At 34.2% G+C, this 17953-nt stretch overlaps 1 protein-coding gene across 6 annotated transcripts in view; it reads right to left on the bottom strand.

Annotated features, from left to right (window-relative positions):
• Positions 1–3941: 3941 nt before the first annotated feature.
• SNX13 (sorting nexin 13) overlaps positions 3942–17953 on the bottom strand; it is a gene marked incomplete at both ends in the record, with an annotated part of 157048 nt that continues 143036 nt past the window's right edge. For 5 of the 6 annotated variants that reach the window (XM_080701842.1, XM_080701845.1, XM_080701844.1 and 2 more), the window contains 7 exons: positions 3942–4189; positions 7691–7803; positions 9790–9858; positions 10092–10237; positions 12607–12678; positions 14730–14891; positions 17221–17331. In XM_080701842.1, coding sequence (XP_080557968.1) covers positions 3942–4189; positions 7691–7803; positions 9790–9858; positions 10092–10237; positions 12607–12678; positions 14730–14891; positions 17221–17331 — 921 coding nt within the window. The remainder of the gene's footprint in view (positions 4190–7690; positions 7804–9789; positions 9859–10091; positions 10238–12606; positions 12679–14729; positions 14892–17220; positions 17332–17953) is intronic. The other variant, XM_080701846.1, reaches the window with a different exon arrangement.

Genomic DNA, 17953 nt, shown 5'->3' with positions numbered 1-17953 from the left:
ATGGATTAAGTGCCCAGCACAGTTTATAAACTGAACTGTATGACATTTCTCTCTTCCCTTTGCACTTTCTAGTTAATTTTTTTTTTTATCACATCAGCAAAATCTTTCACAAGTATCATTCCCACTCTCATGAGTTTCATTCTAACATATCTCACTGAGTTCATTATTCTGGTATTCACAGCCAAGTTAGATTCTAATATCTGCTATATAATTACCTTACCTGCTAACTTCCCATATTCTCTTTTTTCTTCCAAATACTGAAATTTTCATGGTAGAGTAGGTTAAAAGAAAAAACTTTGTGTTCCAAATTCATTAGTTTTTCAGTCTTATTTATACTCCCTATGTAAAGATGTTATGTTGCTTTTCTTTTTCTTCTCTCCTAAAAATGACTTTTCAAGCTACATTTCTTAGGCTGTTTTATGTCCAAAGATTCTATGCTTAACTTAAGTTTGAGAAATTAAGTGAGCAAAGTAAAAGAGACACCTCCAAGAATTTCTCAAAGCCTTCGATCTAATTACTTAAATTAGGAAATAGCTCAATATTTCATCTACTATCCTGGAATTTGAACTGCTTAATTTTTAAAATGAAGAGAAAATACAGAGACTAGAAATAAGACTATTGATAAAGCTTATAAAGTAACAAAAATACATTACTAAACTCAACAAACATGTTTGTTAATACTTTATTAGTATTTTCTAATGGACAGAACATAAGGCAAACCAAATAAAAATTTTAATCTTTTTAGTTAATAATAAAAATAACTGACATTCTGATCATTTCTTCTTTGTTAAAGAAGGAAAATATTGATAGAACAGTTAGGCACATAGTTGACACTTACTGTACAATGATATGCACAAGGTATCTTTTAACAATTATAATCCTAAAATGTGCTCTTTATATTTCCCTTGTAATACAGGAGCCATACTCCTATAAGCAAAATTTACCAATAATAAAAGAATTATACAAGGAGTGACAAAAAGACTTTTAAAACAAGTCTTTAAATAAGAGGATGCAGCAACAACGGAATGTAAGTTGTTGAGTTAAGAAGACAGTTTAAACTACACCTCAAAACATTAAAAAATCATTTATTTTACAATTATTCAAATACACATGCATTAAATGAAAATATTGCACAAAATTAAAATTTTAGATTGTGAAATTTATATTGTTCTTAATTTTTTTAAAAAAATTGGTACACTTTCTGGTAGCACTTAACTGTTTGATTTTTTTTTTCCAAACCAGCAGCACAAACTTAAAGTGAGCAAACCAAAATATTCAGTACAGTTTTTAATTTAAAAAAAAAAAAGAATTAAGGCTAACCAAGTGCATCCATTGGTCAATGGCACAATTGTTTCAGCAATTATTTGGAACATTCTGATTACAGGAAATGCTCATCTACGTGCTATATTTAAATTATGCAATCAACTTTTAGGTGAATAAACTATGATGGGTTCTAAGCAGTTTACCAATTACCTGGAAAATCAGATAACCCAAACAAAAATGATTAATTTAGAAGGTTCTTGCCAAAAGGCACCACTGACTTAAAAACACATTCAAAAATCAAATATCAGAAGACATAAAGCCTCTTCATGTTTATATCCATGAATGCAATAAATGCATTAAATGTAATAACTTCATTAAACATAGTACACTGTACCTGACTTATGAGTTAAACATTTTACACACAGCTTAACCAAGTCATTCAAAAAGTATCTCTAATTTTAGCATGAACACGGCTCTCTCTGATGTAAAACACAGATGTGCATAGAGAAGATGCATCACTGTTTATATAATAGACTACCATTTGACATTTCTGCTTCTGAAATATAAACTCTTTTAAACAAAATTTACTTTAAAAACCCATTTATTCAAATAGTTTTTGGTATGATTGCAATTATCTTGCAGGGCTCTATTAGGAAAATTTGCAATTTTACATGACCTTTCTTTCCCCTGGATAATGGCCAGTGTTCCTCACATTATATAGAAATCTTTTGTCACATGTACACATTAGGCTCTTACATGAATTCTTCCGTATACACTTAGATTTATTCATGTCAAAAATATACCTGAAATGGGCAGGGGTATCTATGAAAATCATTGCACTTACAGCCATGCTGATGCTTCCTATAGACATGTTTCACATATCCCACTTTTAAAGCCTGGGGCATAGAGAGGGGCTGGGACAGGGAGCACTGAGTAGAAGAAATAATTCTTCCATCACAGTGACTAAGGATCTCTTCTCACTTGCAAGTTGTAGTGAAGGGGCTATCATTCATGTAATTCTGAAGACATGCAAAACATGCTGAATATATGCATACTACAAGTATGCACACAACAGCATTATTAATAAATATGATTATTGTAAAGCTTTCAAGGAAGGCTTTATTCTGTTAATAGGCTTCAATTTGTAAATAGGATCTAGGTAAAACAAGACAGTGATATCTTGTTCGAATCTTAAAACTCCCAAATAACTGGGATACCAATACTCTGTCTCTTTATCTTAAGCACCCAGATGTTCTTTTAATACCAGGATCCTGGCTCAGTGGTCTAAGTAGCTTCACTATTTTAAGGTTTTAGTGTTATATATTTTTAAAATCAACAACAACAAAAAAGCTGATGATACATCCAAATGTTTAGTTAATGGAAATATTTAAAACTATGCAGAAATCTTGCATACAAGGGAGATGTAGGCAAGAAGACTTAAGATGGACAAATGAAGAATGAGGAACTTAGAAAATACAGAGGCTTCAAAACTGGAAATAGTATTTTGTTTTGTTGGTATAAAATTATTTCAGGGACTTAAATGTACATACCAAGGGGCTTTACCTACTAGCTTTATTTAGAATTTTACATTATGTGAAATATAAATAAAAGCATATTTTAAAAATAGTACAATTCTGTTTTGATTATTTATTTTCATATATGTACACATAATAGAATTAGGAGTTTGTATGTTTACACATAAGTAGTACACTCATTAATCTTCTGATTTGCTAATTCTGTATAGTTACCTAAGGCGTGTATAGATCATACAACTTAAAATTATATGGTAACTTTTAAATAGAGTACTGCTTTATTTTAATTTTCATATTTTAGGAGGACAGAATGTATTTGGCAGTTCTTTCAACAAATTATTCCCCTTCTGAAAATCAGTAATATGTTAAAGATGAAACTAATAATTTTGAAACATACATGAGAGCTATCACATGCTTTTTGTGCACAGAATGCCCAAAGAAAACCTAACAACTGAGTATCATAAGAGCATAACACATTAAGAGTTGACTCAAATTTATTTTATACTAATGAATAATCCAACCAAATTCTGTTTTTCAATGATTTCATTTTATATTCAGTTGTATTTTATGACACAAAACTATAAGGTTATTTCACTTTTTAAGGGCATTCTGTCACTTTTCCCTGACCTGAAATGGATAGATGTTCTGAAGATCATTCACCTGGCTAATTGACACTATATCAAAATGCTGACACAGACTTACAAAATTATTATGCAAAACAAGTATCTCCAAAATCATACATTGCACAGTCTCCAACTGTTAAGCAAATTAGTCAATTTTTCTGTGAATCATTGTTTTGTGCTTTCCTTAGCTCTCATATATACAATCTGGCACTTTGTCATTGCTGGAGAATGCTGATTAGTTTGAAACGGAAGAGACCAACATCATTCTTGCTTGAGATGGGGGCAGTATCCTTTCAATGTTGCAAACTGTGCACCAAATCATCTAAGACACAGAAATCTCCCTTGGTAGTGGCTGGATTATAGATGGTAACGAGAAGAACCAGAGTTTTATGATGTATTAATAATCTATTTTGAGACACTAAAAGACTGGCGCAGACATGACAGTGTATGAATTAAGCCCCAGAAGGTCTGTCCATACTATTAGTCCTGGACAAAATGAACACCAGCTTCACAGATTGAAGTGTCACCTTTTTTGTAAAGAAGGCGCTTGAGTAGTTTGAAGTTTCTGTTTGTATTTCTGCATCTGCTTTGACCGTGAATGCAGTTTGTTGAAAAGTTCACGAAATTTATACTGTGGAAATAAGGTTTCTAAAAAGCCTTCTAAGAAGACATAAACCATTCTCCTATTTAACTGGTTGTGCTGAAACATTTCAAAAACACGAAGAATACCTTTCCGTGTGGTTTCAGCTCCAATAATGTGCTTCAGTTCATCTAAATGAAGAGGTGGAAAACATACAAAATTCATCACTTAATTACACAAAGTATATATAGTACACTGCATAGTAAATGATAAATAGTAGGTATACAGTTAATGTACTTTAGCTGTGTTTATAAATGAGACTTAAAATTAATGCATGTTTGTATGCATACATCATCCGCTTACACAACAGATACTGGAAGACAATATGGCACCAGAGAAAGGATGCTGACTTAGAAACTCCAAATTATAGTTAGAATCCTACCCTTTAATATCCATCCTACACAGCCTAACTCTGTCTCCCCATTTATTAAGTGGGGATTTCTTATAACCAACATTCATCTGAACTATAAGGATTTATAAGACTTTAATAAGACATGCTAGCATGTTTAGTGAACAATAAAAAATGCTATAAGAAAACAAATTAATCCATGATTGTGAATAAGTTTTAGTGGAGCACAGGAGAAAAAAATTCATGATCTCAAAAACCTTGCAGCATAGTATATCAATGTCATGAAAACATTAGAAATTTCCACTTTCTCTTACAAGGAGACAGTATTTACAGTATGAAAACAAAAAGTATGAGCTGGGCATGGTGGTATACACTTGTAATCCCCGCGCTTGGGAGGCAGAGACAGGAGGATCGCACAGGTTTGAAGCCAGCCTTGCTGGCTTAAGAGACCCTGTTTCCAAATAAAAACCTAAAAAATAGGTCTGGGAGTGTAGCCTGGGGGTAGAAGGGTTCCACCTACAGTACCACCATAAATAAATAAATAAATAAATAAATAAATAAATAAATAAATAAATAAATAAATAGTATGTTCAAGAAATGAGGGCAGAAAAGTTTAGAATTCCTGTAAGAGAAAGTGCAGACAAAAATAAAAAACTAAAGGTGCTATGACTATCAGGGTAAACAAGTTTAGAATTCACCCAAAGACAATAGAAAGCTATTAGAGATACTGGACTATGTGACCAATATATATCATTATTCTGGAATTATTCATAATCAGTGTACCAGTATTGGGAAGAGGTTTCAAAACATATTAATGTACCAGTATTGGGAAAGATTTCCAATTTTAAAATATATCTTTGGTGGTAAATGAAGCCAGGAGCTGTGGAGAGAGGGCAGCAGATTTCACCATGGATAATTAGGAAAGGAATAGAAGCAGCCTAGGGCCTTTTTACATTTCTGAAGAGAGGCAAACTTTCTCCAGGATGGGAGGAAATCCCAGATTCTGGATAAGCAACTTAACACATTTTGGAGTGTAACAAAAGGTGTGGGGGTCTGTGCCTGAGACAGAGCTGCCTAGGTGGATTTGGTTGGGTCGGAGACTGGCTATAAGAACACTGGGCTGGCTGTAAGAACCCTCTGCATCAAGGGATTTTTGGTGATTTTGTTTGAAGCACCCCCTCTGGGTAACATGAGGCTGTAACTATCTTCTGTATTTCTATCATTTTAATAAACTCCTTTATATTTTCAGCAAGAGTCCCAGCTCAGGACAAGAACCCGAGGTTTTTTCTGTTTTGGGGGGGAATTATTCCCAGGGGTCTAACAAAGGTCCCTGGGGACAGTTTCCCAAACGGTAACAGTCCAAACAGTAACAATCAGGGTCTCAATAGCATAAATATTCTTTTACTTCTTTAGAAAGAAACATTGGGCTTCCAAAAGGTATGTATTAAACTAATGGTATAACAGAGTGTAAAGCAAGTATGTTATAAATCAACTGAAAAAAAAAAAAACCCAACACAAAACAGGGATGGAATTATGTACATAGAAAATTCTATGCTTTTATATCTGCCATCACTTCCTTCAGGTCGTCACACCAATGGCATCTTCTCAGGCCCTCCTTGGCCACTCTACAGCTGCAATTCACCTGCCACTGCATATTTCTTTTCCCTGAATTAATTTTCTCCTTAATACTTACCACTATCTAACATACTATGCTTTATTTATTTGTTTTGTTTGTTGCATACCCCTAATAAAATGTAGGCTGTGAGAAGACAAAGACATGTGCCAAGAATAGTGTCTGAAACATGATACAATATCAGGAAATATCTATTGACCTTTTCCAGTCACATAACTGAGTTCATCTATAATACAATCTGGTTTACTTTAATAGTGTATTAAATAATATTCTAAAAGTTACTGTTTTAAATGTTATTTCTTTGCTTTACACTACCAAATGTAACTGTTTATAAAAAAGAATTAAAGGTCATGTGGCAAATTCCTAATTTAACTGACAAAAGAGAAAACTGATCATTCAAATTTTATGATGCAAATTAGTTTTAAATTATAAGAAATCAGCCGGGCGTGGTGGCGCACGCTTGTAATCCCCGCGCTTGGGAGGCGGAGACAGGAGGATCGCGCAGGTTCGAAGCCAGCTGCGCTGGCATATGAGACCCTGTTTCAAAAATATAAAATAGGTTTGGGAGTGTAGCCTGGAGGTAGAAGGGCTTCCAGGAACCCCAGTACCACCAAAAAAATGAAATAAAATAAATAAAATAAAATAAATTATAAGAAATCAAAATGGTAAGCATAGAAATTGGTATTGCATGATACTAAAGAACTTAAAATATATCTTACCTATTCTCTGCATCCATAATTAAAGTATATAGAGAAGATATCTGGACATTGTTAAAGATACTCATAAAAAAAGGGATAAAACAATCATCACTACCTGTTAGCCACAGAAAAACAGTTTTCATAATATACAACCTCTTACTGAGAGAAGAAAAATGGGTCAAAGTAAGATAGCTATACCATAAACAAGTAACTCACAGTTGACCAAAAATGCTATTATGTATAATCTCTTTAGGCTTATGTTTTAATTGGGGGGGGTAAATCTGGGGATAGAACCCAGGAGCATTTGACCTCTGAGCTACACCCCCTTACCTATTTTTTATTCTTTATTTTGAAACAGAGTCTCACTAAATTGTGGAGGGCCTCACCAAGTAGCTGAGGCTGTCCGCAAACCGCAATCCTCCTGCCTCAGCCTTCTGAATACTGGGATTACAAGCGTGTGCCACCACATCTGGCTTGTTTTAAATTATTAACAACACAATAATATAGGTTAATAATTGACCAATAAGACCAATAATTGACTCTTTGAAAGAACGTTTGTTTGATCTGTTTAGAAATAAAAAATTCACTCTTCATATTCTCTTACTAGCTCATTCATCTGTCACATATTTTATTTAATAATGTAATTCTGAAAATGATTCAAGAAAGCAAATAGACAGTATTAAAAGCACAAACTTTCAAATCACTCAAATATAAGCCAGTCCTGTCACTTACTAGCTGAACATCTTGGTACTTAGCTGCTCTGAGCACTGTTTCCTCATATATAAAGCTGTTATGGGAATTATTTAATAATATACAAGAATGCAGTGTCTGTCATACAGTAAGCCAATAAATAGTAGTTATTATAATAAGAATAGCCAAAATAGCATGGCCAGTAACAAAAATTCAGAAGAATTACACATTAATGGGATTTTTATTAAATATGCTTACTCACCTGGCATAATTGCAAGTAATTTGGTTTTTCCTGCAATTCTTGTTCTCATTCGAATAGCTTTATCTCTGCATGGAACAGTCTCTGCTAAAATGCCATTTGGCCAAAATGCATCTCTATTTAAGAAGATTAAATATATCTTGTAAATATTTTCATTTTCTAGTAATACAAGTTAAAAATTATTTCAGACTTCTACAGAATATGTAAATGTAAAACAGAAACATTTCTGACATTTTATGTAAGTATAATAATATTCAGATAACACTGACTAAGAGTAGGATTTAATTTTAGTTGTAAAAGGCTATACATAAGAAAAATAAAACATAAGTTTTGCCCTTCAGTAGTTCATAAACACTAACAAAGACCAGTAGAATATACAAATAAACAGCATAGCTATTTAAACTCAGAAGTGAGTACCTGCTTACTGCACTTCTCATACAAAAATAACCCATGACATCTTGAATTTGGATACATTAGAGTTCTTAACAGTTATTCTTCCTCCATTGGGCCACTCAATTCCCCTTATAACTAAACCAATATAAAACAAGATTCCATGCCCACAACTTATACCTTGATTGAGAAGAGGGGTCCTTGCATACATACAATATCCCATCCATCCTGACTCGCAGTGTACTTGATTACTGTTCCCTAATGTTTTGTCCAAAAGCAGAATTCAAGGTTCCATTTGGAATTGGTCTGAGGGACAGAGACTCCCCAGGGCAACTGTGTTAACCTTGCATTAGAAACACCCCAGCACTTTAAAAAATCTCAGTGTTCAAGCCTTTCTCCTGATTAAGGCAGCCCTCTTCTGAGCTGGGTCCAGGGGGTGGATACAGGCCTTGGTGTATGTTAAAGCTCTCCAGGTGATTCAAGTGTACAGCTAAGGCTGGGAATGACTGCTACATTGCTGTATCTACCCTGAAATAAAATGAAATTGCCAAGGTAGGTAGGAACAGTCTGGAATAGAGAGGAAAAACTTAGCTTCAAAGAAAAAAAGCCAGATTCTTCACTTCTATACTGAGAGTTTCTGAGCAAATTACTTCTCTAATCTTCAATTTCCTTAAAACAAAATAGAGACCAAAACACCTACCTTATAAAACAGAGTAACGTCAGAAAGCATACATAATCCATGGCAACCACAAAGTTAGTGTTCAATATTAATAGCTCCTTCCTCCTTTCCTTTCCTTTCCTTTCCTTTCCTTTCCTTTCCTTTCCTTTCCTTTCCTTTCCTTTCCTTTCCTTTCCTTTCCTTTCTACCTTACCTTACCTTCAAAGACCAAGATGCAATAAATTTTTAGGCATTGCTTATCCTCACTTTTGAGAGCTTTATTTTTCTATCTGTGCCTTCCTAAAGGAACTGCAGATTGTCTCTCAGTCTTCAATGACTGAAAGAGTGCTAGGTATAGAGGAAAGAGTCTCTCTCTCTCTCTCTCTCTCTCTCTCTCTCTCTCTCTCTCTCCATACACACACACACACACACACACACACACACACACACACACACACACACATTTTTTTCTAAAAACTTTCACTTAAAACCAAGGTTACGGTGGGCGTGGTGGCGCACACTTGTAATCCCTGCGCTTGGGAGGCAGAGACAGGAGGATCAGGCAGGTTCGAAGCCAGCCATGCTGGCTTATGAGACCTTGTTTCCAAATAAAAATATAAGAAATAGGTGTCTGGGAGTGTAGCCTGGAGGTAGAAGGGTTTCCAGAACCCCAGTACCAACAAAAACAACAAAAAAACCCCCAAGGTTAATAAATATTACAGAAAAACAAATCCCCCAAACTAGGTATTTGATTATATTACTATTTCTATACTGATATATTAATTATCTTAAAGCAACACCACTGTGATAAAATGTAGCCTAGCATCTCAAATATTTTTGTTTATACTTTTCTTATTCTGGTTTTAAAAAGACAAAGATAAATAGGTCCATGGGACAAATGTTTATTATAATTCTTAAAATTCTTTTTGTACACCAATGATGACTCAAATCAATTTTATGGTCAGAAAAGAAACAAAAGCATTGAAAATTATTAAGTGATAACAATGCTAAACTCTGTACTACCTGAAAGAAGTGACTGTGTCTTAAGATATACCTGAAACGTTTTACTGAGTCGGCTACTTGTTCAGGTGAGGTCATCCACTCAACATGGTCAACTATTTTTCTGAAAGTAAAGAAACTGAAGTGAGTAGGCTTAAAATTTTAGAAGGTGGATTAAAATAAACACAACTTTTATGAAATAAGCAGATTAATTTGGGTGTAAGTTATCTTTGAGAGCAATAAACTGCTTTAATGATAAGAGTATGCCTGGAGAAGAAGTTCTCCTATGAAGTTTGAGAAATCTGCTTCCAAAAGTAAAGTTTAAAAGGTAAGTAAGGTAAGGAAAAAAACTGTTACCTATTAATAGTATCACCATATGTAGCTCTAATAAGCTGTTGAAGTAGGTTTTTGATATTCCTTCGCAACCACTGATTTCTCTCTTTTAAGTCAAATACTTCATCCATGAGAAGTAGCATTACCCTAAGTGGAATATTGTCATCTACCTAATAAAATATAAAAAGAAGAATAAATTCATTGGAACCAGCTATCTTTTATGAATGGTTATTTCTGCTGCTTTTACAAAATGATTGTTACTATTTCAGTAAGTCAGAGAACAAGCTACATAATAGCTTTCAAAATTTGAAATTTCATTCTAATTGAGAAAACATATTTCTAATAGTCATGTTGACAGAGTAGAGAATTTTACAGTCCTACAATGATGTCATAAGTTCCAAGATTGGAGTTTAAAAATACAAAACCAAAATTTATTTCTCAAAGTAAGTTCACAATGGTCCTAGAAAAAGATAATTTAGCTCCCTGTACTTTTAGTAGAGGCTGAACTAGTTCAACAAAGCAAATTTCAGGAACTTTGCTTATTTTCTGATGCATTTTTTTTTTCAGGAGAATATACTATTCTCAATACATTTGTATTTAAAAGAACAAAGCACCAGAAAATAAATTGTAAATATAGTAAATTGTATATATATGGTGAATTGTATGTATTTTAAGAATTTATTATAAATAAGTTCAAAGAGAAACTAAAGAAATTATACATTTAAATAAATCTACCTAGAAGAACAAAACAAAGAGCCCAGAAACAAATACAACTGTATATGATAATCTGATCTGTGATAAGAAACACAGAACAGCAGGGAACAGATGGCCTTTTCAGTAAATTGTGCTTGGGTCAACAAGACACCTACACCTTATACCAGATACAAAAATGAGTCCTAGTTGAACTGCAAATCTAAATGTTGGCATGGTAAAACAAAAAAGTTTTTTAAGGAAAATCTGAAGACATCTTGTTATCTTGCATAAGTATACACAAAAACAACACAACGAGTAGAAGATACTAAACACACAAATACAACTGAAAAAAAATTCAGGTTATATAACATAATTTAAAAAAGACAAAGACAGTTAATAGAAAAATGGGCAAGGGAGCTAGAAAAACACAAGACAGTAGACCAAATAGTCAAGACATATATGAAAAAAGGTTCAACTTTTCAGCTATCATCAGAGAAATGTGAATCTACACAAAATACAACAACCAGAAGGGGCTAAAATTAAAAAGACACAAAGTATTAGGTACTAACAGGATGTGGCACCTTCAAATTCACATATAGTGCTGGGAGAACCATGGGTGGTATAGTTTGGAAAACTATTTGGCAGTACCTACCTAAAAGAGAATTTATGCATAATTTCTGACCCAAGAATTTCATTCCCAAAAGAAATGTGTGCTGAATATTATTCTTGTTATTCTTTCTTTCTTTCTTTCTTTTTTTTTTTTTTTTTTTTTTTTTTTGCGGGTCTGGGGATGGAACCCAGAGGCATTTGACCTCCAAGCTATATCCCCTACCCAATTTTTTATTCTCTATTTTGAAACAGGGTCTCACTGAGTTGTGGAGGGCCTAAGTAGCTGAGGCTGTCTTCGAACCGCGATCCTCTGGTCTCAGCCTCCCGAATGCTGGGATTACAAGCGTATGCCACTACGCCCGGCTTCCTTATTATTCTTATTATTACTGTACTGTGGATGGAACCCAGTGGCATTCTACCTCCCAGCTACACCCTCAACCCTATTTTTTATTTGAAACAAGGTCTCACTAAGTTGCAAAAGGTCTCACTAAGTAGCTGAGGCTGTCCTCGAAATTTTTTAATAATAAGACCTGTAGCAGAACATTCAAGGAGTTTATGGATAATGTAATGAATAAATTGTACCAAATTTACAAATGAAATTCTAAAAGGCCACAAGAATACAGAAACTCCAATCACATAAAACAATATGGAAGAACATCACAATGTTGAGAAGAAAAGGGCAGATTTAAAGAAGTAAATACTTGACCGTTTCCTTTATATAAAGTACAAAAGCAGGGTAAAGCCAGGTGCACATGCCTGTAATCCCAGTACTTGGGAGGTTGAGACAGGAGACTTATAGGTTGGAAGGCAGTTTTTGTAACTTAGACTCTTAACCTAATGAGACCCTGTTTAAAAAAAAAATAGGGCTAGGGCAGGTGGGTAGCTCAGATGTAAAATGTCTTTGGGTTCAATCCCCAGTAAAACACACACACACACACACACACACACACACACACACACACACACTTACACACACACACACGTTTAAAGTCTGAATAGTTATGATCTTTGTGAGCTATGACAAAAAGCATAAAGGGCTTTCTGGATTATTGCTAACTTTCTGTTTCCTTTTCTACTAGGGTACAAATTATATGGGAGATACACAGTTTTTAAGAATTTACCAAGCTTAACACAATATGTATATATGAATGATAAATATGTATAAATAAGTTAAAAAGACCTGTCAAGTATGATTTGAGTAACAACTGTTATATTACAAAGAATAAGATTTACTCACATTATCATCAAGTTGAGCTGAGACTCGACAATGTTCAGGATCTGAATCAGTCTTTGTAATTAAAGGAGGCACCTAACATTTAAAAAAGAAAGAATAAATAAATACATTAAAGAAGACAGTGAAAGAACACAACATAATAAATCAAAATGAGTTTTAGCATTTGATTTGTCTTTTGTGCAATATAAAAAGCAAAGTTCAACAATATAGAATTTGAAACCAAATAAAAAATGTTGTTTACTTCATTACTGTTATAGCTAAAGAACGACCCCTGAAGGGGTCATAAATTGGTGTTTGGCGCTGACATAATTGTGTCAAGAGGGTTGGAATTCCAGAAGTGAGCAAGATCCACTGCAATGGGTTTACCTGGAGGGGTACCAGGTAGGCCCATAGGGTATGGCTGGATGGAGAAGGTGGTCTCTAGGGGTGCAGTATTAAGGATTATATAAATGGTTCTTCTTCCCCCTGCTCTTTCTCTTGCTTCTGGCCTCTGTGATGTGAACAATGCCCATGTGCTTTCTCTTCTCCATGCCCTAAGATCTGTGGTCCTCAGCTTCATGTGGACTGAGCCCGAAACCATATAAAAAGTTGTCTTTTCTCTAAGTTATATGATCATATATTTAAATAACTGCCAAGAATGGTGATGAATACAATTACCCAAAGGACTTTTTTTTCCCCTTTAAAAAATATTTGACCAGGAAGGGGAGATTACTTGGTCAAACTCCCATACTTCATATAAGTATTTTAAACCAAGAAAAGTTAAATTTAATTGGAGATCAAATAATAGCAAAACCAGGGAACAAAACTCCAATCTCTCTTTTTCTTAGAACTCCAATCCTTTATTATCATCAAAAGCTCTTAAAAGTACGTTAATACATTTAAATAATTAACCACTTGTTAGATAAATTAAGTAAAAAGGACAGAAAAGCCAATGTTACTTGAAACTCTTTTATCATCATAGCAAGGACCATCAAAATCACCTTTTTTTTTAAGCCTTTGAAGTATTAGTGAGGACAATAATAAGCCTGGGGAAGTTTGATGACTCTTGTACAAAGTCATATGAGTAGTTGGCAAAAGTGGTACTGCCAACAGGTTGTGGTGGCGCACACTTGTAATCCCAGCATCCGGGAAGCTGAGACCTAAGCATTGTGGTTCGTGGACAGCCTCAGCTACTTAGTGAGGTCCCCTGCAAATTAGTGAGATCATGTTTCAAAATAAGGAATAAAAAATCGGGCTGGGGGTGTAGCTTGGAGGTAGATTGCCCCTGAGTTCCATCTCTGATACTGAAAAAAAAAAAAAAAAAAAAAGTGGTACTGCCATACTCTTTTAGTATTAGGATACTTTCTCAGAATTATAAATAAAAATGAAGCATCAGAAAAAGCCTAAGAATAGAAAACTATGATTTACACACATTTTAAGAATTATCTTTCACATCAAAGAACTGTTTTTAATATATGTACACTTTATTCATATATGACTTAACAAGTAGAATACTATAATAGTCTTATGGGTTTTTTAAAAGGCTTTTATTAGACAACCTTAAAAAACGATTTCAAATTATCAAAAGATTAAAAACCAGGAATGCAACAAACTATTTGGTCCAGTACCATTATTATCTGCTAATATAATAAAAAGTTTTCTTGGGAAACTCCTTCATGCCATTACAGACAGTAATACATGGACCCAGAGGCTGACAATTGTGAACTTTTTTTCCATTTGATCTGGTGGTCTCTCTATCATGTGAATCAGGAGAAGTCAGACTGTTTCTTAAGTGAATACTAACTAGTATAACTCATTTGCAAATAGCACTTACTTGTTTGCTAAGGAATTTGTAACATTACAAAATAAAAAATGGCATAACAGAATAACAGTACAAAAATAACTATTAATTTTAAATATTTATTTTAAATGAATTTTAAAACTTTCATAGAAAAGACTGACGAGTGACTGGATATTTAGTGTCCATTTCTGATAAGAATTCATTCTTTATAATTTTTCATTCTTTATGAGACTATGTGTTTGAAGGCACTGGAAAGTAAAATAAGGTAAATCTAATCAAAAGCTCAATGCATCTTAGTTGAATTAAAAATAATTTGCTTTAAACATTATTGAAAGTGTTTTCTTACCTTGAAAAATGATTGTTTTATGTCTTGCCCTAATCTTTCTGACATTTTGCCCATGTTGTCTGACATTTTAGTCATTCCTTCTGCCAGGCTATCCGGAAGGGATTTAACTGCATTTGAAACATTTCTCATAGAATTGCGAAGTGGATTTACAAAAGTGTCCATCTAAGGGAAAAAGATATTATACCATGATTTCACTGCATTATGTTTGTTATTCATCACAGAAGCCCAGGAAAAAAAATGAGCTCAACATAGGAAAGATAAAATAATTGTATTTTAAAAGTATAGAAATGTATTTTAATAAATGTATTTTAAATGTATTCCACTGTATTTTTTGGGGGGGGGTGGTACTGGGGGTAGAACCTAGAGGCTTGCTACCTCCAGGCTATACTCCCAGACATTTTTTATATTTTATTTGGAAACAGGGTCTCACTAAGTTGCTGAAAGCCTCACTAAGTAGCTGAGGCTGGCTTCGAACCCATGCAATACTCCTGTTTCAGCCTCCCAAGCGCGGGGATTACAAACATGCGTCACCACGCCTGGCTTCCACTGTATTTTAAAAGTATAGAAATAATAATAAATTTCTACTTATTTAATCATGTAAATTTCTATTTATTCTAATTATTAACTCTTATTTTGTATCACTCAATTTTTTTAAAAAAAGGTTATTTCGCCTTTTAAGGATCATGAAGAGGTTGAGGAGTCTTTTTTTTTTTTTTGGTGGTACTAGGGTTCCTGGAAGCCTTTCTACCTCTGGGCTACACTCAGACCTATTTTAAACTTTTTTATATTTGGAAACAGGGTCTATTAAACCTGCGCGATCCTCCTGTCTCCACCTCCCAAGTGTCGGGATTACAAGCGTGCGCCACCATGCCCAGGGTGAGGTTGAGGAGTCTTTTAAAAAAAATAATTTTAATATAATTTCAGACTTACAAAAAACTTAAAAATAACTTAGTCAGATCCTGAAAATCCTTCACCCAGCACCCTAACTACTGCTACTATTCCTAAGGACAAACATGTATTCAGAGGTTAATTACGTGTCGGGCATTGTGGTACACAGATAGTATTTCATCTGACTCACTTGGTACTCTAAAATGAGTAATGCAACAAGACGTAACAGGAGTAACATGCTCAAGGTCTCAGCTTGGATGTTGCACAGCAGGGATTTGAACCAAAGGCAGTTTGGTTTCAAAGCTGATGTTCTCATCCACTACACCATATTACTCCACTTGAGCAGTTAGTCATTTACTGTCTTACTTAACCTAGCACTGTATTTGAGGTACAGGTCTTGCATCCTATCTTAAATAAGAATGATTTTACTCAAAACCATAAATGCATTCAGAATGCATTCTAACATTTATCTTATCCTTAAAGTAAAAGATATTTTTTCCTAGTAAAAAACATTACCTCAAGATAATGAAAAGTTTATGATCTAAGGTGAACTTTTCTTAATGTACCATTTCAAAACTTTTTCTTTCTTTTAAGTTTCTGCTGGATTATAAGATAAATGTTAAGATAGGAGTTTCTACAGAGCTAGTACTCATTCCTATCAACAGTATATTTAATAAAGTATAGAAGATATATGGGCTAAAATATACTTCATAAAAATTTTAAGTCTTAAAACACATACAAATCTAAATTTATTTTCATTTAATTATTCATTTATTCAATTATTCAATTATTTATTTATTTATTTATCTATTTATTTATTTATTTATTTATTTATTTTGGTGGTACTGGGGTTCCTGGAAACCCTTCTACTAGCTCCGGGTTACACTCCCAGACCTAATTTTTTTTATACTTTTAAAATTTAGAAACAGGGTCTCTTAAGGCAGCATGGCTGGCTTCGAACCTGTGCAATCCTACTGTCTCTGCACAGGTTCAAAGCCAGCCCCAGATACTTAGTGAGGCTCTCAGCAACTTAGTAAGACCCTGTTTCCAAATAAAATATAAAACAGATCTGGGAGTGTAGCCTGGAAGTAGAAAGCACCTGGGTTCCACCCTCAGTACCACCTAAAAAACAAACAAACAAAAAAAACCAAAAAAACCCCAGACCTTTAAAAAGAAACTCACTGGGAGGCTGAGATAGTAGGATTGTGGTTCGAGGGACAGCGGCCTCAGCTACTTAGTGAGGCCCTCTGCAACTTAGATCTTGTTTCAAAATAAGAAATAAAAAATAGGGCTGGGGGGCCAAATGCCTCTGGGTTCGAGAGAGAGAGAGAGAGAGAGAGAGAGAGAAAGAAGAAGAAGAAGAAGAAGAAGAAGAAGGAGGAGGAGGAGGAGGAGGAGGAGGAGGAGGAGGAGGAGGAGGAGGCGGCGGCGGCGGCGGGGGGGAGGAGGAGGTGGCAGCGGTGGCAGTGGAGAGGGGAAAGAGGGAGGGAGGGAGGGAGGGAGAGAGGGAGAGAGAGAGAGAGAGAGAGAGAGAGAGAGAGAGAGAGAGAGAGAGAGAGAGAGAGAGAAAGAATAAAGACACTCAATGCAATAATTTTCTTACCTTGCGAGCAAAGTCCCCTTTCCCTTTACTGTAGGCTTTGTTCTCAAGGAAATCATACACACAGTGAGCCAAAGCTGGAGATGCTTTCATCATTTCAGGAGTTAATAGTAACTAGTAAATAAAAAAAGGTATCTTAAATAGGTTAGATAATGAAAATTAACTATTTATAACTTCATCTCATAAAATATTAAGAGTGTAAAGAATTTTAACTTCATATTAAAAAAATCCCAATTACTCAAGTTAAAATAAAGTCACCAATAATTGTATTACAATTAAGTCTTCCCATTTGCTATTTTGACTTTCAGTATTTGAGTTGAAAGTTGTCTAACAATATTCACTATGTTATTTTCTGGCTTTCTAATTTATACTAAGAGGATACACATTAGAAAACTGTGCCAGTCACATAATAATGCTACAGTTAACATTAAACAGAAATAGAGTTAACAAAACAGAATGTATAAAAATAATCTAAACAAAACTTGGAAGTGCTATAAAGATACCCCAAACAAAATACTACTTTCACAAGTGCTAATGAACCTAACATTCTAGCTTAGTACCCTCAATGGAACAACAAGTTGTAACATACTGAGTTGATGAGCTAAGATGTATAGAATATGATCACATTTAAAAGATTCATTTATGGCACTAGATTTGGGGAAATATGACAGCCACTTTCTAAATCTTATAAATAACGGATTCAGATTTTAATGGAAATGAAGGTTTTTTTTTTGGT

Source organism: Muscardinus avellanarius (genome assembly GCF_963383645.1).
Source record: "Muscardinus avellanarius genome assembly, chromosome: 9".
In the NCBI taxonomy this organism is placed as follows: domain Eukaryota; kingdom Metazoa; phylum Chordata; class Mammalia; order Rodentia; family Gliridae; genus Muscardinus; species Muscardinus avellanarius.
The sequence above is the reverse complement of the archived record's forward strand: the minus strand, read 5'-3'. Positions and strand labels throughout refer to the sequence as shown.